This window comes from Plecotus auritus (assembly GCF_963455305.1).
Source record: "Plecotus auritus genome assembly, chromosome: 7".
NCBI lineage: Eukaryota > Metazoa > Chordata > Mammalia > Chiroptera > Vespertilionidae > Plecotus > Plecotus auritus.
Window position 1 is genome coordinate 136,207,385 of NC_137774.1, and position 26,082 is coordinate 136,233,466.

Consider the following 26,082-nt stretch of genomic DNA (forward strand, 5'->3'; position numbering starts at 1 on the left):
ATAATTTATTAACCAATGTCAGCCCAATAAATTCAATAAATAAAAAATGTGTATCTGTTTGAAAGAGAATACCCAGATATTAGCAAAAAAATCATAATTATATGTCTTGTTAATTAAGTAAATAAATATATAAATAATAAAAATAATAGTGATTATCTATCTCCCCAGGGCTTCCTATGATTTTTAGGAAAAAGAATTGTATTAGTTATTTTCACAGCAGAAATGAGGGCTATTTATTTATTTTTATTTATTTTTTAAAAAATTTTTTATTGATTTCGGAGAGGAAGGGAGAGGGATAGAGTGATAGAAACATCAACGATGAGAGAGAATCATTGATTGGCTGCCTCTTGCAAACCGTCTACTGGGGATCAAGCCTGCAACTCAGGCATGTGCCCTTAACCAGAATCAAACCTGGGATCCTTCAGTCTGCAGGCCAACACTCTATCCACTGAGCCAAACCAGCTAGGGTGAAATGAGGGCTATTTAAATCTCCATGGTATTTTAAAGTCTAAGAGTAATTTCTGAGTTTAAGCAATATTGTTAATTTACTTACTGGCAGAAACACAGGGCTATCTTATATTAATGATCCAGAATATAAGTTAGGATGTATGTTTATTCTTTAAAAAGGTCTTTTGTATACATTATCCACATTAAAAAAAAAAATCAAAGATTCTGGGTTGTAGCATATTTAAAAAGATAATGAAATGTGTGCATTCTTTTTGTGTTACTCACAGAGTAAATTACTTTTTTTTTTTTAATTTCAGAGAGGAAGGGAGAGAGATAGGAACATCAATGATGAGAGAGAATCATTGATCGGCTGCCTTCTGCACGCCCCCTTCTGGGGATCAAGCCTGCAACCCGAGCATGTGCCCTTGACAGGAATCGAACCCGGGACCCTTCAGCCCGCAGGCTGTTGCTCTATTCACTGAGCCAAACCAGCTAGGGCTAAATTACTACTTTTAAGAAAGATGTTTTATAATATCTAGGAGTCTAAATGACTAAGATAAATTGAAATAGAAATATTCTAATATAATCATTAAATAGTTCATTTCATTGTTTATATACTGTACATCTTCCTAAATTTTATTACTTATTCTCATGTTTTGGCATGGAAAGAAAAGACTAACCTCATCATAATATGGTTTTTATAAAATAATTTAGGGCACTTATGACAAATATCAGTCTCTATGCTAAGTGGTGTTACCCTATGTGCTATTGACCTATATAAAGCTCTTTTTCCCTTCGCTGGATGGTTCTAGAATCTAGATTGTTATGAGTTGGTGATTCTTCTGTCCACTACCTTGTGGTCATCTGGGGTCTCTCCTGCACTGTAACCTTGGAAAAAATGCAGTCTTCTAAGGGAAAACTAAAAAATTACTATGTCCAAAAATAATTAAAATATATTTTGTACCTAAGAAACGGGAAAGCTACATGAGATTTGTAATAGTTTTTTCTTTGGGCTCAAAGGCTTTTTGGCTTAATTCAAACTTACCTATAGGTTCTAGGCATTCTAAATAGGTTAAGTTGTTAGAAGATGAATCAAAAATGGATAAATAAAATGTTACTCTATCCTATCTAATAAAAGAGTAATATGCAAATTAACCACCACTCCGCTATACCCACAAGCCACACCCACCAGCCACACCCACTAGCCAATCAGGAGCGAATATGCAAATAAACCCAACCAAGATGGCTACGGCCACAGAGAGCAGGAGGGAGGCTTGGGTTTCCCCAGCAATGGAGGAAGCCAAGCTTTCCGCCTGCCCTTGCTGGCCTAGGCCTCCACTCAAGGCTACAAAGTTTCAATGACAGAAGATACATAAACCCAAACAGTAATGGCAGCAGCCACGGAGCTGGAAAGAGCAGGAGGCTAGGGTTGCCCGCGGCAATGGAGGAAGCCAAGCTTTCCACACACCCTGGCCAGCCCAGGCCTTGCTTAAGGCTACAAAGTTTCAATTATAGAAGATACATAAATCCCAATAGAAATGGCTGCCGCCACGGAGCAAGCAGAAGGCTTGGCTCCGCTCCAGGGTACAAAGTTTCAATTGTAGAAGATAAATAAACCATAGATACCAGGGCCTCCACTTGGGTCGCCAGGGGGCGTGGCCGGCCTGCAAACCACCACAGGTCCCTCACCCAGGCCGCCCCACGCCCCAAGGGAACCCCCACCCTGATCCGGGACACCCTTCAGGGCAAACCAGCTGGCCTCCACCTGTGCACCAGACCTCTATCCTATCTAAGAGTAATATGCAGATTGACCATCACTCCAACACACAAGATGGCTGCCCCCATGTGGACACAAGATGGCCTCCACAAGATGGCCAGCAGGGGAGGGCAGTTGGGAGGGACCAGGCCTACAAGGGAGGGCAGTTGGGGGAGATCAAGCCTGCAGGGGAGGGCAGTTAGGGGTGACCAAGCCGGCAGAGGAGGGAAGTTGGGGGCAACCAGGCCTGCAGAGAAAGGCAGTTGGGAGGGACCCAGGCCTGCAGAAGAGAGCAGTTGGGGGGGACCAGGCCTGCAGGGGAGGGCAGTTGGGGGTGACCAGGCCTACAGTGGAGGGCAGTTAGGGGAAAACAGGCTGGCAGGGGAGCAGTTAGGCATCAATCAGGCTGGCAGGGGAGTGGTTAGGGGGTGATCAAGCTGGCAGGCAGAAGCAGTTAGGGGCAATCAGGAAGGCAGGCAGGCAAGCAGTTGGGAGCGAGCAGTCCTGGATTGTGAAAGGGATGTCCGACTGCCCGTTTAGGCCCAATCAGGCTTAAACGGGCAGTCAGACATCCCTCGAGGGGTCCCAGATTGGAAAGGGTGCAGGCTGGGCTGAGGGACACACACACACCTGTGCACAAATTTTGTGCACCGGGCCTCTAGTATTTTATAATGAGAAACTACTAATATTACATTTGAATTAGCCAGTCTGAAAATTAAAACTATTGTAGCCATCAATATCCTGTTTAAGTACCTGCACTGGCTGTCAGTGTTGTTTTTTGCTCAATTCTGAAGCGAATTTCCTTTACCACTTCCTCAGCTGATGTTCCAAAAACAACTGAGTTCTGAAGTATTTGAGGATTATTTTGTTCTTCACCGTTCACTTGGGAAGTATTTCCTGGGGGCTGCAAATCAGGAGGACTATCTTCAAAAAGTAATGGAGAGATGGATCGTTCATGCTCACTCAGTTTATTAACTTCCTTTCGTGGTTTATCTAAATTATAAATAGAAACAGTAATTTATCTTCATTTTAAGAAGCATATACTTCAAAAATCAGGTTTCGTTACATTCTTTCTTAAAACAAAATAAATCTAGTTTAGTTTTGTTTCTAAGAACCAAGATCAGAAATGTTATCATTTATATTTTATAACAGTTTAAAAAGAAAACAATGATTCTAAGTGTTTCTTAAAAGGAATATATTTCCCATTTCCATAGTATACATTTTAAAAGAAAATACCTTAATTAAAACTCAGTGATTTTTATACCTGTTAATTGAAACCCAGAATTAGGTTTAGATTCATACTACTTTTTTCTTTAAAAATTAAAGTGGTTTTTTTTGTTGTTGTTGTTGTTTATTCATCTCTAGGGGGGAAAGAGCTTTCTTAAATTAGGATTTAGTAATCAGGGCAAAAGGCATTAAGCAATCTAGAATAAATTTCTGAAAAATAAGTTTTGTTTTTAGAGGAAAAATAAACTTAAATTTTCTTCATTCATGAAAGAAACATTTCCAATGTTGACATAATTTGAATTTTGTTCAAATCATGATTTTAATTTTGACATGCCTGTTTATAAAGTATCATTTTTACTACAGGCATATTTGAAATAAATATAAACTACTTCTGGTGTTTTACTTTTTATTTGTAGTCTATAGATCTGCATACATATATCCATGAAAATATTCAAATTCTTAATGTTTGATCAGATTAACCATTGTCCAAGGTTAAGGGAAAGAAGCCTTTATTATTATCAACTAGAGGCCCGATGCACGAAATTGTGCAAGGGAATAGGCCCTTGCAGCCCCAGCTGCCTTGCGGCCCCACCCCCCACCCACTGGTGGTTCTGGAAGGTCGTTCTGCCATCTGGTCTAATTAGCAGGCTGAATATTAGCTCTTTATTATATAGGATTATATAGGATAGGCTGTAAACTAATATTATTAAAAAGTAGAGTAAAAGTATTCTGGTTATTACCTCATTTAACTTGCATTTTTTGTAAATGGACTGTAAAATATACTTAAATCTATACTAGTACTAAAAATGTCCTCATGAACAAATCCATTAAAGACTTTACTTTCTAGGCTTAATGCAGGAGAAATGCAGTTTAAATATACTTATAACAACTAAGATTAACAACAGAGCTTTCAAATCCCATTTCATAATTTTATAAGATATAAATGTTTTCCAAATTAAGGTAAATGCTGAAGCAAAAATTAAATTTCTATTTTTAAGACACATGAATGCATATTACTTTAAAAATAAACTTGGCCTTTTAGGAAGATTTCCTAAGAAAATATAAATAATATGACAACACCTGATTCATTTCAAATTTTAAAGTATAATATATGAATTAAGTTACAGACAGATGTTTTCCAAAGCTGAATTCCCAGGCCATCTACAAAATAAGCCTTACTTTCAAACTTACATTAGCTGTTATTTGTGTGCTTCTGTTCCTTTCATTTCCCATGTTCTGGTTTTAAATTGCAAAGCAATTCAGAGGGGATTAAGACTGTGGCACAGTTGGAATGGTATTTACCTAGACTCTCTTTTCCCCATCTGGATGAGTAGAAATCAAGGTAAAGAGAGCAGAAAAACTTCAGCTCAAGGAAGGTACCTGTCACATTCATAAGCCCCTTCTGCAGAGTTCCTTAAGCCACGTTTACCTTCCTCATGGCTCTCTCACCCTGCCCTTAGGTGAGTCACTCTGATAGAACACTACAGTAGGAAGCAAAGCATGCTGCCTTCAGGCTCACTGTTAGAGCTGCTGCTGAAGAGCATAGTTACCTTTTAAGTCTGTCTACTTCTCTGTGAGGCCTGGATGAGCAACTAAATACTGAAGTGGTTTCTTATTTGCTTTCTGAAAGAAATATCTTTATAATCCCCATAACTGAGGTGATGAGAGTACAAAACTAAGGTTTCTTTAATCTGAAACATTAGGATTAAAGCACCCATTTGGATGGCAAATGCTAAAAATGTACAGTATTTCAGTTTCACGCATTCCTTGGCACTCACTATTTGGATTTATAAGGCAGAATAAACATAAAGTAATAATGATTATTTCATTTGTATATACATGTAGTAGTTAGCAATACTTTTTCAAAGACCACATCTTTTAGGAAAGGGGCAGACAGTAAAAAACTGCCTTGGACTTTCGAGGGAGATATATCAATCACCTGCATGGCTCCAGCTCACTGTTGACAGCTTCCATGGCATCATGTAAAATCAGATATGCCTGAAAGTCCAGCCCACAGGGATTTATATATGACCAAAACAAACAACTATTTAAATTGCTTAAGAGTATGAAACACATGAAGTACATAAGTATGCTAAAAGCAACAGATATTTAAAAATTTACATTCTCATTGTGAGTTTGGACACCTTATAATAAATAAAAAGAACATTAGTAGAGAATAAAAACATTTACTTTAGTCCCAATGTAACTTTTAAAAAACATACATGAAAGTAATTGTTATAGGAGGGCATGCTTTGTGAAAAGTAAGGAACTAACAAAGTGAGATTTGAAGCAAAGTGGCATCGGGCTTTTTGTGCCACTTCCCCAAACAATAAAGTTAAACTAAAGAAAAAAAAAAGTTTTGCTCCAGGCCTCTGTATCCAGAAATTATGCTTATTATTTAATGTTTTTATTAAAGAAACTTACCCCTTAGAGCTATAAAGAAGGTAATGAAATTGTGATTTGATGTCCACATTAAACTTGCTTCAAAGATTTGAGACCCAAACAATGTGAGAGTTATAATTGTATGCCATTGAGAATTCACCATTTTTGTTTCAGGGAAAATTACAAACAGGTTTACCCTCCACTGCCTATGCCTTCTCCCCTCTCCCCTCAAAGCAATCAATGAGTTGTGCACAGGGAATATAACTGTGGGTTGTGAGCAAACCTCCTCTGTTTCTACCTTTTCATCAGATGAACTTTGTTCAGTAATCCAGGACAGCTCAGACATTTGAAATAATCATACCTTTGACAGAGGGTTGAAAGCAGTATGCATAATATCTGCATGTTATCACTTTGGATAGGTAATAAAGAGGCCTTTTATTTTTATTTTTATTTTTTTTAATATATTTTATTGATTTTTTACAGAGATGAAGGGAGAGCTAGAAACATTGATGAGAGAGAAACATCAATCAGCTGCCTCCTGCACACCTCCTACTGGGGATGTGCCCACAACCGAGGTACGTGCCCTTGACCGGAATCGAACCTGGGACCTTTCAGAACGCAGGCCGACGCTCTATCCACTGAGCCAAACCAGTTAGGGCTAAAGAGGCCTTTTAAAAAGAATGCTTTGGATCATGAAACTTCTGATTCATCATATATAAAATAATAATAGTAGGTCCAAGGCAAAAAAGGGAGCTGGGGAGTTTTTTATTTAGGAATGATGGAAAAAAAAAAAGCCCCACCCAATGTTATATGTTTGAAGCAACATTTTTAAAAATCTATTTTCCATTTAGCAATTACAACAAAAGGCCACCTTAAATAGACAAGCTCTTCAGATTCAATGTATCCCAACCCCTTATTAGTTACATTTTAGGAAAAGAACTGCTATAAAATCACTTTATTCAGGGACTCTGCATACTCTTTTTTTTTTTTTTTTAAATATATTTTATTGATTTTTTACAGAGAGGAAGAGAGAGGGATAGAGAGCTAGAAACATCGATGAGAGAGAAACATCGATCAGCTGCCTCCTGCACACCTCCCGCTGGGGATGTGCCCGCAACCAAGGTACATGCCCTTGACCGGAATCGAACCTGGGACCCTTCAGTCCGCAGGCCGACGCTCTATCCACTGAGCCAAACCTGTCAGGGCCTGCATACTCTTTTAAAGTCTAGAGATTTAGCAATCTTATTTGGTGTATCAGTGACATTACACACATATTTTTTTAAATTTTTATTTATTTATTTTAGAGAGGGAGAGGGAGAGAGAGGGGGAGAGAGGAAATATTGATTTGTTGTTCCACTTATTTTGCATTCATTTGGTTGCTTCTTGTATGTGCCCTGACTGGAGATGGAACCTGCAACCTTGGCGTATTGGGACCATGCTCTCACTAACTGAGCTAGCCAGCCAGCGCAACATTCCACACACTTAACTCAGAAAACCCACTGATATGTTTTATTTCTGAGTTTTCATTTTTAATAATAAATGTATAGCTAGTCCTATAACCTATGCATGCTAATAAATTAACTGGGTTAATTCAAATACAAAGGGTTTTTTGTTTGATTGTTCTAATAAGTTGCTTACCATTTTCTAGAGAGTGCCCTGTTTTGATGAAATACTTTCTTTTGTCCTCAGGCCAATTTTGTCTTTCCTGTAGGTGCTTTGTTATATTCAAGTAGGCTTCATCAAGACTCATGGCCATAAAATTGGGATCATAATCAGCAAGTATCTCCTTAACCTTCAAAAGGAACAAAATGGTTTAAGTTTTGCAGCCATAGCAAAATCTGTCACATACAGCTGATAAAAAAAAATTAATATTCTTACTTTGCAACTATAGTAACGATCCCACAATCAATAGCTCATGGATTTAGGGAATAAATAATTTACCGCCAGGGCACATTTTTCCAAATTCTTATTAAAATAGATCATGAAGGCAGAAGGCCATGAAATAGCTTTATTTGATACAATCTCTGTTTAGTCACCTGTATCTAGAAATAGTAAGTGATTCAAATAAATCTCAATACATCATTCTGGTAGGCACAGGAAAAAAAAACAGTTAAGCAACTAAATTTTAAGAAGTAGATCAAAAATAGTAATGGCAACAATAGAAACCTCCTCTCCCCCACCTTTCATGATGGTTTTTGTACATTTTTAGAAGGATAATCTTATATAAAGATACTGTTAGTTTAGAAAGTTCTATTTCAATTAATTATAACATGCACATAAAACTCCACTCAATATACACATTAATGCATGTATCCATTCAAGAAAACAAGGCTCAATTATCAGGATTTATAATGAGAAAAGACAACAAAATCTGTAGTGTCTGTGACTATAATAAATGATGGACAATAGTCTGGAGTTGCATCTTGGGATAAAAGAAATACATACATAAAAAGGTCTGAATCTCTGCATGATTCTAGAAATGCCTTTTATATAAGGCAGTTTTATTACATGAAACCAATTTTTTTTTAACCATTGAAGTATTAGCTGAAACTAGAGGAAATGGTTGCCAAAATAATATGTTAGAAAAACATACTTGCTAATAAATTACGTTATGGTTCCATCTAGTATTTAAAAGCTGTCTGATGCATTACGAGAAGGCCTTCCTTGATGATTTATAAAACGAAAGCTTTTTAGCTTAATATAATATGAACAGCTGAGTGAAAGGTAATTTTAGAAAATAGTGACATAAAACTTGGCCAAGTTTTGCTCAGAGAGTACCTAATTAACTCTGTCCCTGTAGAAGAAACCATTTTCATGATGTACTCAAATAGAATCTTTCTAGTGAAAATGAAATTCTGGAAAGTCTGTAGTTGGCAGCCAACTAAGATTATTCTGAATGAGAAGTACTCCCTAGAGGCACTGAGTAATCACTAACTTCCTTTATATAGGATACTGCTTTAAGAACAAGAATAGATGTGCCAGTAAATATCAAGTACTAGGCTATGACAACAGTTAAAACTATCCCATTCTTTTGGATAAAACAAAAATGGCTTTTCTTTGAACTTTTAAACCAAGTTATAAATATTAATGTACTTATAGTCAGTGAATTTATGCTATTGTTCATTTACACATAAAAACCCATTTATTATCTGCAAATAAACTAGCTAAATCCTGCTCAAATTTAAAGATTTCTCTAACTTATGTAAATAACTACACTAAAGATAACTAAAAACAATTTGTTCTCATTATCACACTGTCCAGAGTTTTATTGAATTACAGTAGGAGTTAAAACAATTCTTTCTTACAAAGTCTTTGAAGGATTTTCAAGCTTATTAAAAGCTAATCAAAATATGTGAATTCTGTTACTGTTTTAAAAACACTGATAAAAATTATTCAGAAAAGAGGTTGAAATTAATGACTTGAGTAGATTTTGTACATTATAAATATCAGGTGATTCCAGAAGAAAATGTACAGTGCACATTAAGAAAAAAAATCTAAAGTTAATTTAGGTTATTATTAAAGCAATTCAAAGTTTTCTGGGGACATAAAGAGTTTTCTAAGCCGATTAAAAAAAACATATGGAAAAAGAAAGAATTGAGAAATAGAAGGGTAAATTCTGGATACCCTGTACAGCTCAGTTATTTAATATATAGATTGAAGAAGTGGTAGGAGGTGAGACTAAAGGGATAAACTAAGGCCAAATTCTGAAGTGTGAAGGCATGTGGACTTGACTTTGTAGGTGACAGGAAATCAGTGAAGGCTACGTATAAGTAGGGGGTGAGACTTTAGACTTACCTCTTTACTCACAGCGTGGTATTTGTCAAAGTTTGGAGGCACTATAATAAGTTGTGGGCAGAGCCTTTTAGCAATAAATCCTGGCATGGCTGCACGAACACCAAACCTCCTTGCATGGTAATTTGAAGTACTCTGAAAGAAAATGGACCACTTGGGAATAAATATACAAACCTAAAATGAACATATCGATCGGTGCATTCAAAACAAACACATTACTGATGTGCATTTTCAATTCAAGGACATTTCTTTTTTTTAATCCTCACCCAAGGATATGTTTATGGAGGGGAAGAGAAGAAAGAGAGAGAAAGAGAGAGATCGATGTGAGAGAGAAACATAGATCAGTTGCCTCCCATACGTACCCTGACTGGGGACTGAACCTGAAACCTAGGTATGTGCCCTGACTAGAAAGTGAACCTGCAATCTTTTGGTGTACAGGATGATGCTCCAAACAACTGAGCCACTATAGGCCAGGACTTAAGGATATGTCTTTTATAGGTCACTGTCTCAAATCAAGCTTTTATTTTATCCTATCATAGCATGATGACATCATGACCTTCTCCCACTGCTATCTCCATAATTATAATACGACACCAGATAATAAGCAAGACTATGATAATAAAAAGATTCCCTTACATTTCCAGTAACTAAACTTCATTGGTTTTAAGGCATATCCATAATATAGTACTATATATCAAAGTCTGGATGATAGTGGGTGATCCTATATAATAAAAGGCTAATATGCAAATTGTCCCCTCAACCAGGAGTTCGATGGAGAGTTCAACCGGGAGTTTGACCAGGGGGCGGGAGCGGCCAGCCAACCACCCATGGCCCCTCCCCCTTGGCCAGTAATAATAGTAAAGTATAAACATAAAGTAATATTATGGTACAAATAGTATAGATGTTACATGAAAGTAATAATATAGAAAGTAATAGGATGGTACAATAGTACAGATTTGGAATTTGATCTATTTAGGGTTTTGGAAATTTTTCATCTAGAACAAAAATCAAAAGGTCTAATATATAGTTAGTCAAATTAAGTCTCCAAAATGAAGTGACAAAAGCTTAAAAGAACTTTAAAAGTTAATTTCATTTCTTAAGGCTTAAATATCTTTTTTGGTGAAAACATTCTGACTAGGAGATAGAAATAAAAACTGAAAGTAAAAAGGAGAACATTATTAAATCTTATAGATGATATCTGACAACAGTCTGTCCATGTGGTAGATCATAGTACTACATACAAATTTATCACAAATGAAATCTTTTTTTGGAACACTAACTGAAAAGTCAAAGAAATGCAAAACAGAATCTATCAAATGGAGTCATTATTTCACAATAATAACATCAACTTTCCATTAATTATTTTTTAAATGGCATTTTAAAAATCTTGATAGTATTCAAAACTATACTAATCCTTGGTCAGTCTTCTGGAACAGAAAATGCAGATGGCACTAAAAAGACAAACCAATGCTTTAAATATAAATAAATCTAATGGGATCTACACTGAGTGGCCAGATTATTATGATCTCTGAACACATAATAATATGGCCACTCAGTGTGTGTGTGTGTGTGTGTGTGTGTGTGTGTGTGTGTGTGTGTATTTTAGAGGCCCGGTGCATGAATTCGTGCATGGGTGTGGTCCGGCCAGCCTGGCCAGGAGTAGGGGACATGGGCGGTTGGCCAGCCTGCCTGCTGGTCGGACTCCTGGTTGAGGGGACAATTTGCATATTAGCCTTTTATTATATAGAATATACACTGAGTGGCCAGATTATTATGCGTTCAGAGATCATAATAATCTGGCCACTCAGTGTATATAAACACTAGATCTATGGTAGAGCAGAAACAAAATTTTAGATATGACTTCCTTTAACGTTTAAGTTTGTGGTAGATTGTAAATCATAGCTACAATATTTTACAGTTCCTCCTATCCAAGGTGGGTTCTAGTTCCTCATGCCAAGTGACTTGCATTTTGACATGCTTTGACGAAAAGAATGTGAGGGAGTGAAATTCTGAGTCATGAATCCTCGGCATTATGAAGTCAGCAGCCTTTGCCTTTGTGGGATCTGGCAACCTACATGGTTAGAATATTAAATAATAATGCACCATGAGCTCTGGCTGGGTGGCTCAGTTGATTGGAACGCCATTCCATACAGCAAAAGGTTGCAGGTCTGATCCCAGGTTGGGGCACATACCTAGGCTGCAGGTTCTCCCTCTCTTTCTCTTTCTCTTTCTCTTTCTCTCTCTCTCTCTCTCTCTCTCTCTCTCTCTCTCTCTCTCTCTCTCTCTCTCTCACCTAGGCTGCAGGTTCTCCCTCTCTTTCTCTTTCTCTTTCTCTCTCTCTCTCTCTCTCTCTCTGTCTCTCTCTGTCTCTCTGTCTCTCTCTATCTCTCCTTTCCCTTTTCTCTAAAAATCAATTAAAAAAACATATCCATGGGTGAGGGGCAAAAATAAATAAATACAATAATATGCACCAAGAGAGGGGAAAGCGTGATGGCTGGAAGCCATTCCTGCCATCTCAGTCAGATGACGTGCCAGTCATGTTAGTGAAGCCATTTTGGATTTTCCAGCCCCAGCTAAATAGCTCTAGGCAACCCCAGGTAGAGATTAGCTATCCCTATCATATCTGCTCAAATTACAGAATCATGAGCAAATAAATGGTTGTCCATTAAGTACTGAAAGGGTTCACTATGCAGCAATAAATAACCACTACAGGGTCTAAGTTCTAACTATGAGTACTAACCTAAACATTTCAAAAATCCTACAATTCATTAAAAAAGAATTCTAACTGTAACAGATTGTAATAATAAAGAGTGTATCATCACCACCATGACTGTATATTTTTAAGAGTTTATCAGGACAAAAACAATTATGCTTCAAATCTCATTAAAAGAGAAATCTATTAGATCAGCATACACGGGGAGTAATCTTTGTTTAAATATAACATAATCATTTTGAATTTGAAAACAAGCAATTTTTAGGAGGATAAAAATTATAGGAAAGTAGAAGCAGCAGCCCTGTAAGTTGCTTGGTGTAAAGAAAGACAAAAAAAAAATTATAGGAAAGTAAATATTTTGTGAATTTAACAGTGGGGTTATCTTTAACATGACTATGGTATGTGTGTATGTTTGCATGTGTGTATATATACACATATATGCATACATACATAATTTGATATATATAAGTATATAGCATTATATAATATTAATGAAGTTAAATACATTTTTTCAAGTATTAGTTGATTTATGGGAAAGGTGAGTATCCTTTCAATAAACACTGTTTTGGGACCAGGACTGTTAGTTGCCTGCATACTCATGGGAGCAGATATAATGAACAGATTATAGTTTTGTAATAAAATAATAACTTAGTAGGAATTAGGTTTATAGCTATCTAAGGCATTAGAGGTCATTAGGGATTTAGCTATCTAAGGCATTAGAAAGCATTTCATATATATATATATATATATATATATATATATATATATATGTTGTTAATCTTCACAGGAGGATAGATTTTCCATTAATTTTTTAAAATATGTATTTATTGACTTCAGAGAGAAAGGGAGAGGGAGAGAGAGTTAGAAACATCAATGATGAGAGAGAATCATTGATCAGCCACCTCCTGCATGCCCCCCACCTGGGACTGAGCCTGCAACCCAGGCATGTGCCCTGACCGGGAATTGAACCGTGACCTTCTGGTTCATAGGTCAACGCTCAACCACTGAGTCACTCCAGCCAGGCTCCATTAATTTTTAGAGAGAGTGGAAGGAAGGAGGGGAGGGAGGGAAATAAAGGGAGGGAGAGAGTGAAAGAGAGAGGGAGAGACACAATGATGTGAGAGAGATACATAAATTGATTGCCTCCTGCATGCACCCCAATCTGGGGGCCAGGGATCGAACCTGCAACCCTTTGGTGTGCTTGCTGAAGCTCTAACCACTGGGAAACATGTGTTTTTTTTAACTGTCTAAAGTTTTACATATGTCTCCTTTTTCCCTGATTGACGCCCCCATATGTGTGTTTTTTTAATACCACAACCCAACTATTCCAGTTACTACTTTTAATTCCCAACACATTTTAAGCTACATATGGTTATTCTTGTCATCTTTACCTTCTATGGTTAGGGTGGAAATAAGGAAGAGGAACATAGTAATCAGAAAAGCAAAGATTCCAAGTCATGGGAAAAACTACTTAATTACAGTACTACATTAATGAAATACGTTACTCTAGAACGGGTTGGCAAACCTTTTCTAGATAGTAATTACTTAGGCTTTGAAGTTCATATGACCTCTGTTGCAAGTACTCAACTATGTTCTTTTAGTGTAACAACAATAATAATAAATGAATGGGTGTGACTGTGTTCCAGTAAAATTTTACTTACAAAAGAGGCAGTAGGCTGGATTTGGTGTGCAGGCCATTGCTTGCAAAGCCCTGCTTTAGAATAACATTTTTCCTTTTTCTTCATTTTTTTTTCTTTTATACTAGAACAGTTACTTAAGAAAAACATAATTTGCAACAGAAAGTACAATGCCACTCTACCATTTACCAGGTTTGGAACTTTAGAGAAGTTATTAAACATCTAAGTTTGTTTTCTTATCTGTCAAATAGAAACAATAATTTGTACCTCAAGGGATGTTGAAAGGATTTAGTAACTGAACACTAGAGCAATCAGAAAAATACTCAGTAAACTGGTAGAATTCAATAAAGTCTTTCCCCTGCATAAACCTGTAAGGCTTACTTGAATATATTATGAAATTTCCATTTTGTCTTTACCTACTTACCAACATACTTGATGATCCTACAGCAATGGGTTTATCTTTCAATTCTGGATTGTCCCTCATTTCTACAGCTGCATAAAAAGCATCCATGTCGATGTGCACTATGGTATTGTTCAGATCCCGGCTCTGTTCCAATTCCAATGCAAACCTGTCAACCTTAATTTTTAAAAAGTTAACATACTTTTGACAACATAATATTATAACACTACTAATCATAACATTAATATTTTACTAAGTATCTGTACATCTGTCTCTATTCATCTATCCATCCATCTGCCCACCCACCCATCCACCCACCTACCTACCTATGTTGTTTATTAAGGCTTATAATTACTTTAATTTTCACAAATATAGGCAGTCTGTTCTTAAATATCATTCCCTATCAACTCTTACATGTCCCAATACCCTACCCATAAGTATAAGAGGTACTTAGTAGGTATTTATTGAAGAATAAACTATTCCAACTGCTTATATCAAATGACTCTACTGCTTTATAACTTTGGAGAACAACTTATGTAACTAAAAGTTTCACTTTAGGTAAAATAAACAACTACTCCTATCTGACTCATAATATTCATGTCTTAAAATAGCAACAAAGGAAATGAGCAACAAAGATTATACTAAAGCATATGTAAACATTCCCTTTGTAGAACTGTTTTTATAAGGCTAAAATTTGATACAAATCAAATTGAAAATTTAAGGTGTAATTATTCTTTCATAAAATTTCAGTATGTATGTCATATATAACAGTAAAGAGTCTTAATCTTTAAAGAATTTTTTTGTTTCTTCAGAGAGAAAGAGTTGGGTCAATAAAAAAAATGAAAAGGGGTAGAAATAAGCAAAGTAGGGCAGTAAGAAAAGGGTTTATATAGCAGACATACCCATACCCAAGTGTCCTTTTTTGCGACCTCTACCATAGAGGCTGAAAAAGCAAAATATGCACTTTCTCAGTCTCCCACCAGCTGGGGTGGCTGTGTGACCTTTCTGATCTTTGACACACACAAAGAAGTCAATAAAACCAGTAAAATTATGAGAAAAGGTATTAGAAAGCTATGGAGTGAGATGGGATACATAAAGAACATGCAAGAGTGGCTGGCAAATGATACAAATTCAATAAATGCAACCTATTACTAAAAGGATCAATGTCTAGCTGTATAAGAAAACAATAAAAAATTGAGGGGAGCCTGGCCAGTGTGGCTCTGTGGTTGAGCATTGACCTATGAACCAGGAGGTCAGGGCACATGCCAGGGTTGCAGGCTCAATCCCCAGTGTGGGGGGTGCAGGAGGCAGCCGATCAATGATTTTTCTCTCATCAATGATGTTTCTATCTCTCTCTTCCTGCTTCTCTGAAATCAATAAAAATATGTTTTTTAAAAATTGAGGGAAAACAGCCATAAATATGTAAATGGGGTGATCTCCAGAATAAAAGCAATTTCCATCACGTGGAAATCCCCATGGCAGGTTTCCTCAAAGTTAGAGTCACAAGGATATAATTTAGCCGTCCCCCTCACTGGTCTTCAGCCTTGCTACTATCATTGCTTCTTAGCATTGTAGTGACACTAGCTGCCCACTAGCTGCAGGTTAAGACTGCAACTTCTCTTTAGAAACAACCACACTGAATCACATTTGTCCCTAGCAGTCATAGTAAGACTTGCAGCCGTGGTCAAACTACGGCCCGCGGGCCAGATCCGGCTGTTCTATCCGGTTCTCTTGCTCTCCCCTCCGCTCCTTTACTTTGAATTTATATTAGTTCACACAAACACTCCATCCATGCTTTTGTTCCGGCCCTCCGGTCCAGTTTAAGAACCCATTGTGGCCCTCGAGTCAAAAAGTCTGCCCACCCCTGTAGGGTCTGATCCTATTTAGGCTGCAATTCACTGAACAACCTGCAGTGCTCTTTGCCTTCTTCAGGCTTTCTATGCCGAGAAAGCCCTTCCTGTCACAAAGCCTTTAAGTATCAGTTCAGATATTTCTCTGAAACTTAACTGAATGTCTGTCCTCTGCACCACAGAATTTAATGTTTCCTTATAAGTTTTCCTGTTCTTACTATGGCACTTATTGTATTAGATACTAAATTGTGAGTTTAGTACCTAAGAAGAAACCTTGTCTCAGATAAGGAGGAGAAAGAACTTTAAGAAAGAAAGGGAGGGGAAAAGAGGAATAAAATTTATACATATGTATATTTCTGGTTAAAAAGAGAAAGTAGTATTTGTAGAAAAATTTTGGGGAAGGCTGATCTCATGCAGTGAGACACCATGACTAATAAATGAAACTTTTCAACATTAATCTGATTTATTATCCAGTTTTAAAACTTCCAGTTCAATTTTACACTGGAGAATAGCATCTTGACATTAAAAAAAAAAGATATAAGCAAGTAATGGAAACTAATAAAAACAAGGATTTGAAAACTACTCTATATTAATCCAGAAAATATGCTTAAAATATGAGTCAACTGAGAATAAGAGAGCAGCATCTGAAATATCTTAACCCAGAATCGTTGGAAAGGAAAAAGATAATAGAAAGCAAACTAAATGGGAAAAATTCTCCTTGGACTCATATATTAAAGATATGGCGGTTTCTTCAGCAATCTATTGACTTTTCTGGGCTTATGGCAAGTGTACAGTTGCCAAAAAGAAACCTCCCCACTGATGACTCACACATTCCATTTTCCTTTACTATCTCTCATTAGTCACCCTTCTCTGAACTCTTTTCTATCAACATTTACCAAATGCCCACCACCGCTTTTTTCAAGTTTCTTCTAGTGAAATCCTCATTCATGTTTTCTTTTCTTCCATTTTTCTTTCCAAATGACTTTCAAGTTTGGATATGAATCTCAAACACGTACATATGGTATCACTTTTGCCACACTCGAGATCCAGTATGTCACAGAATAATGGCTTTTGTTTGGGTCTCAGCTCTGCCACTAATTAGTTACATGACAGTGTAACTACCCTCTCCCTCCTCGCTTTCCTTATTTGTAAAGTGGTAAGGGCTTAATGACACTACCTATAATTTTAAGAGTAGACATGACATTTGCTGAGTATATTAAATGACAAGGGTATATTTTAAGTGCTTGTTATTGTTAATGCATTTAATGGTCAAAATAATTCTGACATAATGATTATTACTCCCATTTCACTAGTATAGATAAGGAAACTAAAACTCAATAAGATTAAGTAATATGCCCTTCATACAGCTGGTAAATGTTAGAATTAGACCTGGAAATCAGGTTACTCAAAGTCTGTGCTCTTTCCATTATTTTATGCTACCCTAAAATAGATTTTTATCACTGAAATAAGCTAGTGGTATGTTTGATATCCATATTATGTCTAAGTTCTTACAAATCCTTTTTCTATTACATCTAGGAGAGTATTTCAGAAATATTGTTTTCATTTTCTTAATTAGCATTACTCTGACAATTGAATAAATCTGAATTCATAAAATCAAGTGTTAAAATGGTAAAAATGCAGTGATTTGCTGTGTAGTTGCCATTTATTATAATATGATGTTGGTCTATTAATTTTATGAACCCATGCTATATAATAAGATGTTTTAGCAGCTACAAAAATATGCCTTTAAGAAATCTAATGAGGATGGGGTGGGGTGGGGAATACATAGAGAGGATCTGAATAAATATTATGGGAGTTCATGTCTACAGAGATTACTTACCTCAGCTTGACTGGCAATAGTTCATACTATCTTATCACACATAATAAAATCTACTATTCAGAAATTTTATGACTCTAAAATAGAAATTTCCTATGAAAACTTTTCTGTTCTCTGAGAACTTCTAGACTCCTTAGGACTTCCTCAATCCCCTCCCATTTATACAACTTCTTTTAAAGGAAGCTTAACAAACAAAACAATTTAACAATCAACATAAAACACATTTCCTGTCATTCCCCTTACAAAAGATGCCAGAGATCCTCCTGTGAAATAGTCAACTAAAACTGTAACAAAATCTGAAATTCTGTTGCACAATATATACAGGTATTCTCTATTCCTCCAAATTATTAGCATATTTTAAAATATGAGCTTTAAAAATAGTATGAACAGCAAAATATTGTTATATTGCACCACTCATATGTATCATATCTTTAAAACTTAAAGATATTCGCAGGCTATAGATCTATAAAACTCACCAAAAAAGGGTCTAGAAAATCAATTGCATAAGGATTAATATCAATTTAAAAACAATGTTAATGTGGACAGAATAGAATTTTTAAAAACCTTGATAAAATGATGCTTAAATTTATTTAAAAGAATGCATGAGAAAAATAAAAAATTTTTAAAGAAGAGTAGTGAAAGAGGATATTAAACTATATTATTGTAATTTAATAATTAAAATTGCATGGTACTGATACAGGAAAAGATTCTATTGATCAGGAGAGTCCAGAAACAAATCCAAGTACAATGAGAGTTTAGTATATAAACATGACTCTTCAACTCAGTAGAGAAAGGACTCATGATTCAATAGTGATGCTGGGACAAGAGAATCATTATTTGGGGAAAATAATACCACTTAGGAAAAAAATAATATTCACTATTTAAGAAAAAAATACTTCATACCTTACATCAAAACAAATTCCAAAGAGACTAAACATTTGAGTATAACAAAATCTATACAAATACTAAAAGAACATATAGGCTTATTTGTGAGGAATAACCTCTGTGCACAATACCTAAGACAAGGAAATTTTTTAAAATACTGTTGGATTTGTTTATATAAACATTTAAAATTATATAGGGGGGAAAAACCCTGTAAAATTAAAAGACAACAAACTGGAAAAATATTTACAAGTGGCAGATTAAAAAATCCTTAATATGCCCTAACCGGTTTGGTTCAGTGGATAGAGCATTGGCCTGCGGACTCAAGGGTCCCAGGTTCGATTCCGGTCAAGGGCATGTACCTTGATTGCGGGCACATCCCCAGTAGGGGTTGTGCAGGAGGCAGCTGATTGATGTTTCTCTCTCATCGATGTTTCTAACTCTCTCTCCCTCTCCCTTACTGTCTGTAAAAAATCAATACAATATATTTTAAAAAAATAAAAAATCCTTAATATATGATAATATCTATAAATCAAGAGAAAAAAGATACCTGCTCCTCTAGAAATATAGACAGAGAATATTGCTTTGGACTGCTAGCTGAACCCCCAAATCCATTCTCTCTTCCTTCTATAGTAATAGATTTTTAGCTGCACATGGCCACCCAGGTATATTTTACAGCTTCTCTTATAGTTAGGTGTGACCATGGAACTTAAATTCTTATAAAAGAATGTGAGCTGAAATAATGTGTGCAACTTCTTTTTCACTTGTGTAATAGCAAATTCTTTGCCTTTAATTTTTCCTTTGTTCTTTCTTCCTTACTAGGGAGCTAATCCAGTTTTGTCAATCCTGGTAAGGATAACATTTTGAAATTATGGAACATGATGCAGAAATTGGTTCTCAAAATTACTATGGTGATCAGAACTACCTTACCAGCTGGGATTACTTATCTATTATGTGAGAGAGAAATAAATTTTTATCTTATTTAGACCATTATATGTTTGGGTCTCTTGTGCCAGCTACTTAGCCTACATCCTAACCGAATAAAAGAGGAAATTGCCACAAAAAGGAAATATTAGTAGCTAACTAATGTGTAAAAAGACAATTACCTTTTGCCACAGCATGGATGGACCTGGAGATTATTATACTAAGTGAAACAAGCCAGTCAGAGAAAGACAAATACCATATGATCTCACTTATATGTGGAATCTAATGAATAAAATAAACTGAAGAACAAAATAGAAAAAGAGCCATGGATACATGAAATAGACGGATAGCTGTCAGAGGGGAGATGGGTGGGGGCCTACAAAAAGATATGTAAATAAGAATGATTATCACAAGGATGTATATAAAACAAAACAAAAAACTGGAACCAGTGGGTTAAAGTAAATAAATTATGGCACCTCCATACAGTGGCATGCTATGAAGCACTAAAAATGATGATTTGGTAGACAAATTATCTTTTATCACGGTAGCAGACTTCTTAACACAGAAGATCAAAATTAGCTTATGCTCTGGGAAAGCATGTATTTTTTTTAAATGACACATTATAGTTTGGTAAAGAAGACATAAAATTTATGATCTCAACTCTATCACAAGAATCAAATTAATATTATGATTTTATCATTATATTGTAAAGTGCTTTGTTAAATTGAATCAGATTTGATCAACAATAAAATTATTTTTAAAATTAAACTTCAGTTTTATTAGCAGAACCTTGACTGCTTTGAGTTGTCAGTCTACCACATGGTCTCCGGCAGTGTAATTCTTATCAAACTTTTCTCCTGAAATAACTTTTAATACCAGAGGAAACAAAGTATTTACTCCCCAAAGATTTGAGGAAGCCAAAAGCCCCCAAATTTTTAGAATTCTTGAGTTTTATTTTAAAAATTCACGCACATTAGACATTCTACCCTTTATGTGACTTTTTGTTTTACTATAATACAATTGTGTTTTAGTTACCTTTTAATTTAATTAGTTAATATGTTCCTCCAAAATCAGCATTGTAGAAAATATGGCACATTAATCCTGTGGCCCTTCTAGCTGCCAAGTATGTATATAATAAAAAGAATATAAGCTTTGACTTTGCCAACTACTTGTCCAATAACTAAGCAAGTTATTTAACCTAATTAAGGTTCCTTTTACTCGTCTGTTTGATGAAGGTGACAATGTCTAAGTGTAGGATCTTTATGTAAAGTAGAGTAATTTTAACAAAGTATACATATTTGTTAAATTTTTTACAGTATAACGAACCTTTTATTTACATTTTACCTTGTTTTTACTTATGACATGAGCATGATGCATTTAAACTGTCAATTCCTATTCTATCAGCTTTCACTTTCTTTAGCAAATAAATTAATACCTGTAATTGTGCTTTCCTTAGCTGCTGACTGGTAATTTGAGCTTTTTGTTGCATCATATTTTCAATTCGTTGGTTTACTTGCTTTTCTTTCTTGAGCTCATTTCCATAAAATCTGGATCCCTATGTAGGAAAGCAGAGCAAAGCATAAGAAAAATGTCTGAAGGAAAGCATCACTGTAGTATAACCTGGAGGCTAAGAGTAAGAGAGCATCAGAATGATTAAATTCAAAATTTAGCTCAACTATTTCTAGCTAAGTGATCCTAAAATTAATCTTTCTATGTCTCAGTTTCTTTATCTGTAAAATGAATTTATACTTACCTACATGATAGAATTGTTGTGAGGCAGTACTAAGCACAGTATAAACTAAGATGGGTACATATCTGCACTAAAAAAATAACAATGTGTCCCTAGACAGAATCCTTAGGTCATATCCAAGGCCTCAGTCAGATGGATCATCAGTTACCTCCTTCACTTTTACTTTAAAAGTATTTTTAAAAATTTATTGTTAGTCATTAAAGAAAATAACTTTCAGAAAATTACCTATCATCCTATCACTGAACATAATATCTATCTACTCATCAGGCTGATAGACATCTGGATTATTTTTATTTTTTGGTTATTATAAAAAATGTTGTAATGAATATATGTGTACATGTTGTGTGGGTAGACATGTTTTCATTTCCCTTGGATATGTACCTAGGAGTGAAATCTGTGCCACATGGTAACTCCACGCTAAATCTTTTGAGGAACTGTCAGATTATTTTCCAAAGTGGCTGAATCATTTTACAATCCCACCAGCAATGTGTGAGTTCCAATTTCTCCACATCCATGTCTGCCTTATTTATTATAGCCATTCTAGGCTATAATAGTGTGAATGGCATATATATATTTTTTTTAGTTTGTTCTGGAATTTTTAAAAAAATTTATCTTTATTGTTGCAAGTATTACAGATGTCTCTTTCCCACCCCCCACCCCCCATTGGCCCCTTCCTCCCCAATCCCACACCCTCTCTAGGCCTTCACTGCACTATTATCTGTGTCCAAGGGTTATCCACACACACATGTAAATTCTTTGGTTATTTCTGCCCTCCACTTCCCTCTGAGAATCATCAGTTACATGCTCCCATGTCTCTGGATATATTTTGTTTGTCAGTTTATTTTGTTCATTAGATTCCCCATATTAGTGAGATCATATGATATTTGTCTTTGTCTTTCTCTGATTGCCTTATTTCACTTAGCATAATTATTTCCAGGTCCCTCCATGTTGTCTCAAAAGGTAAGAGATCCTTTTTTTCTTTTATACAGCTGCATAGTATTCCATTGTGTAAAGGTACCACCACTTTTTTATCCATTCATCTACTGATGGGCACTTGGGCTGTTTCCAGATCTTAGCTATTGTAAATAATGCTGCTATGAACACAGGGATGCATATATTCTTTTTGATTGGTGTTTCAGGCTTCTTAGGATATATTCCTATAAGTGGGATCACCAGGTCAAATGGCAGTTCCATTTTTAATTTTTTAAAATCTTTATTGTAACTTTAATTTGCATTTTCGCAATGACTAATGTAATCCAGTGGGACAGGAAAAAGCAAGGCAGATCAGTAGGATAAGGATATTTATTTAATAAGTGGTTCTGGGACACAGAGAAGAGAGAGAGATCTGATAGGGACATCTAAGATAACTAATATTTTATCTCTCAACCTGAAAACCAGGTTTATAGGTTTTATTTTTTTTATTTTTAAAAAATTGTATGATGAAAATTTCTACTAAGTCTCAAACAGAAAAACTGAGAGATTAGTACAATGAACACATGTACAAAATTATCATTGAGATTTAACAACTTGCCATATTACCTTGATTGATTTTTTAAGTGACCTGTTGTAAACTAAATTACAGATATAATGACATTTAGCTAGTCCATAGAGTATTACATTATGCATCTTTAAAAATAAGGTATTTTACCCTAGCTGGTTTGACTCATTGGATAGAGCAGGGGTGGGCAAACTTTTTGACTCGAGGGCCACAATGGGTTCTCAAACTGGACCGGAGGGCCGGAACAAAAGCATGGATGGGGTGTTTGTGTGAACTAATATAAACTCAAAGAAAAGGAGCAGAGGGGAGAGCAAGAGAACCGGATAGAACAGCCAGATCCGGCCCGCGGGCCGTAGTTTGCCCAAGGCTGGGATAGAGCATTGGCCTGTGGACTGAAGGGTCCCAGGTCAATTCTGGTCAAGGGTACATGCCTCGGTTGCAGGCTCAATTCCCAGTAGGGGGCATGCAGGAAGCAACCAATCCATGATTCTCTTTCATCATTGACTAGTAGCCCTGCACATGAATTCGTGCGCAAATAGCTTGCTGCTGCTTGCCTCAGCTGGCCACCCACCCACGGCCGCTGGTAGCTCTCCGCTGCTCATAGCTCGCTGCCCTGCCCTCCTGTAGCTCTCCCTGCTCCCTAGCTCACTACCCCACCCTCCCGTAGCTCTCTCCGCTTGTAGCTTGCTGCCCCACCCTCCTGTAGCTCTCCACCACTTGTAGATTGGTCATGATGTTACAGCATAACGGATAATTAGCATATTTTATAACTAATAAAGTGAACAATTCCTTAATATCATCTAGTATCCTTTCCATCTTCAAATTCACCTATGTATTTGTTTAAGTAGGATCCAATCAGGGTTGATATGTTATACCTGCTTATTTCATCTCATAATCCTTTTAACTTTCAAAATTGTATCTATGTTTTATATACTAAAATTATTTTTCCCTCAACTTTTATTTTGAAATCTATAAACCTTTAAAAGCTGGGAAAAAAAGTAGTACAATGATCACTATATGTCCTCTTCCAGATACAGCAATTGTTAATCTCCTGCAATATTCAGTTTCTTCCCAACATTTGGTTGCGTGCACGCGCGCATGTGCACACGCACACACACACACCTTTCCTCCCCATTTCTTCCTAAACCATTAGAAGTAAGTTGCTGTGAATATCAGCATGCATTTCCTAAGAATGAGGCTATTTCTTAAATTTTACACCTTATTGCATGGATATTCACAATCTATACTAATAAAAGAGTAATATGCTAATTAAACCAGATCAACAGGCCATCTTCTGGACGTCCGACTTCCTTCCAGACAAAGCCATGGTGGTGGAGGCTGAGGCAGAGGCAGTTAGGGGTGATCAGGCTGGCAGGGGAGAGCAGTTAGAGGCGAGATCAGGCTGGCAGGGGTTTAGGGGCGACCAGGCCAGCAGGGGAGGGCAGTTGGGGGCGAGATCAGGCCGGCAGGGGAGGGCAGTTGGGGGCGAGATCAGGCCAGCAGGGAAGGGCAGTTGGGGGTGAACTGGTAGGCAGTTGGGGATGACCAAGCCTGCAGGGGAGGGCAGTTGGGGGTGACCAGGCCTGCAGGGGAGGGCAGTTGGGGGCAACCAGGCCGTCAGGGGAGGGCAGCTGGGGGGCAACCAGGCAGGCAGGGGAGGGCAGTTGGGGGTAACCTGGCTGGCAGGGAGGGCCGTTGGGGGTGAACTGGCCAGCAGGGGAGAGCAGTAGGGGGTGACCAGGCCTGCAGGGGAGGGTAGTTGGGGGCGACCAGGCCTGCAGGGGAGGGCAGTTGGAGGCATTAGGCAGGCAGGCACGTGAGTGGTTAGGATCCAGTGGTCCAGATTGCGAGAGGGATCCCAGATTGGAGAAGGTGCAGGCTAGGCTGAGGGACACCCCCCGCCCTGTGCATGAATTTTATGCACCGGGCCTCTAGTCCTATATAATAAAAGGCTAATATGCAAATAAACCGAACTGTGGAACGACCGGTTGCTATCACACGCACTGACCACCAGGGGGCAGACGCTCAAAGCAGGAGCTGCCCTCTGGTAGTTAGAGGTTCCCACAGGGGGAGCACTGCTCAACCAGAAGCCCTGAGCCGGACTCATGGCTGGCAAGCGCAGCAGCGGTGGCGGGAGCCTCTACCACCTCCATGGCAGTCGGACATCCCCCAAGGCTCCCGGACTGCAAGAGGACGCAGGCCGGGCTGAGTGACCCCCACCCCGAGTGCCCAAATTTCATGCACTGGGCCTCTAGTATATAGATGAAACAAAAAAAAGTGGCATGAAGAAAATCTATTAAAGAATTCTTTCGGCCTTATCCGGTTTTGCTCAGTGGGTAGAGCCTTGGCCTGTGGACTGAAGGGTCCCAGGTTTGATTCTAGTCAAGGGCTTGTACCTCAGTTGCAGGTTCCCGGGCCCTGGTCAGGGTGGGTGCAGCAGGCAACCAATCGATGTGTCTCTCTCACATTGATATTTCTGTCTCTCCTTCTCCCTTCCACTCTCTTTAAAAATCAATGGAAAAATATCCTCATGTGAGCATTAACAACAACAAAAAAAGAATATTTTCATGGTCTTGGAGAAAGCCATATATAGTTAACTGATTCAACATAAAAAGAAGCAAACATAAATCTTCTGCCCAGGAGAAACTACCATGAGCAAAATCTGTACAAAGGCTAAGAGGCAGTTCATATAAAAAGAAATACAAATAGCTTTTAGACATATGAAAGATGCACAATCTCACTTTTCATAAGAGAAATACAAATACTACACTATGTTACCATAGACTGGTAAATCCAAAAGTTTAGTACACACAATGTAACACATAATGTGGGCACATTTGTGGCAAGATAATACATACCCTCATATACTGACAGTGGAAATGTAAACTGATACAACTACAATGGAGGGTTACTGGACAATTCTTAAAAATTGCACATGCTATATCCGTTTGTGCTATCTGCATTTGCTGGGACAATTCCACTTCTGG

At 37.0% G+C, this 26,082-nt stretch overlaps 1 protein-coding gene across 1 annotated transcript in view; it reads right to left on the reverse strand.

Annotated features, from left to right (window-relative positions):
• The window catches only part of POLK (DNA polymerase kappa), a 74,134-nt gene that overhangs the window by 22,232 nt on the left and 25,820 nt on the right, over window positions 1-26,082 (reverse strand). The window contains exons 3-7 of the mRNA XM_080680333.1: window positions 21,283-21,402; window positions 14,379-14,531; window positions 9,608-9,739; window positions 7,451-7,604; window positions 2,957-3,196 (exon numbers count right to left, since the gene is read on the reverse strand). Of these exons, the coding sequence (XP_080536459.1) occupies window positions 2,957-3,196; window positions 7,451-7,604; window positions 9,608-9,739; window positions 14,379-14,531; window positions 21,283-21,402 (799 nt within the window). The remainder of the gene's footprint in view (window positions 1-2,956; window positions 3,197-7,450; window positions 7,605-9,607; window positions 9,740-14,378; window positions 14,532-21,282; window positions 21,403-26,082) is intronic.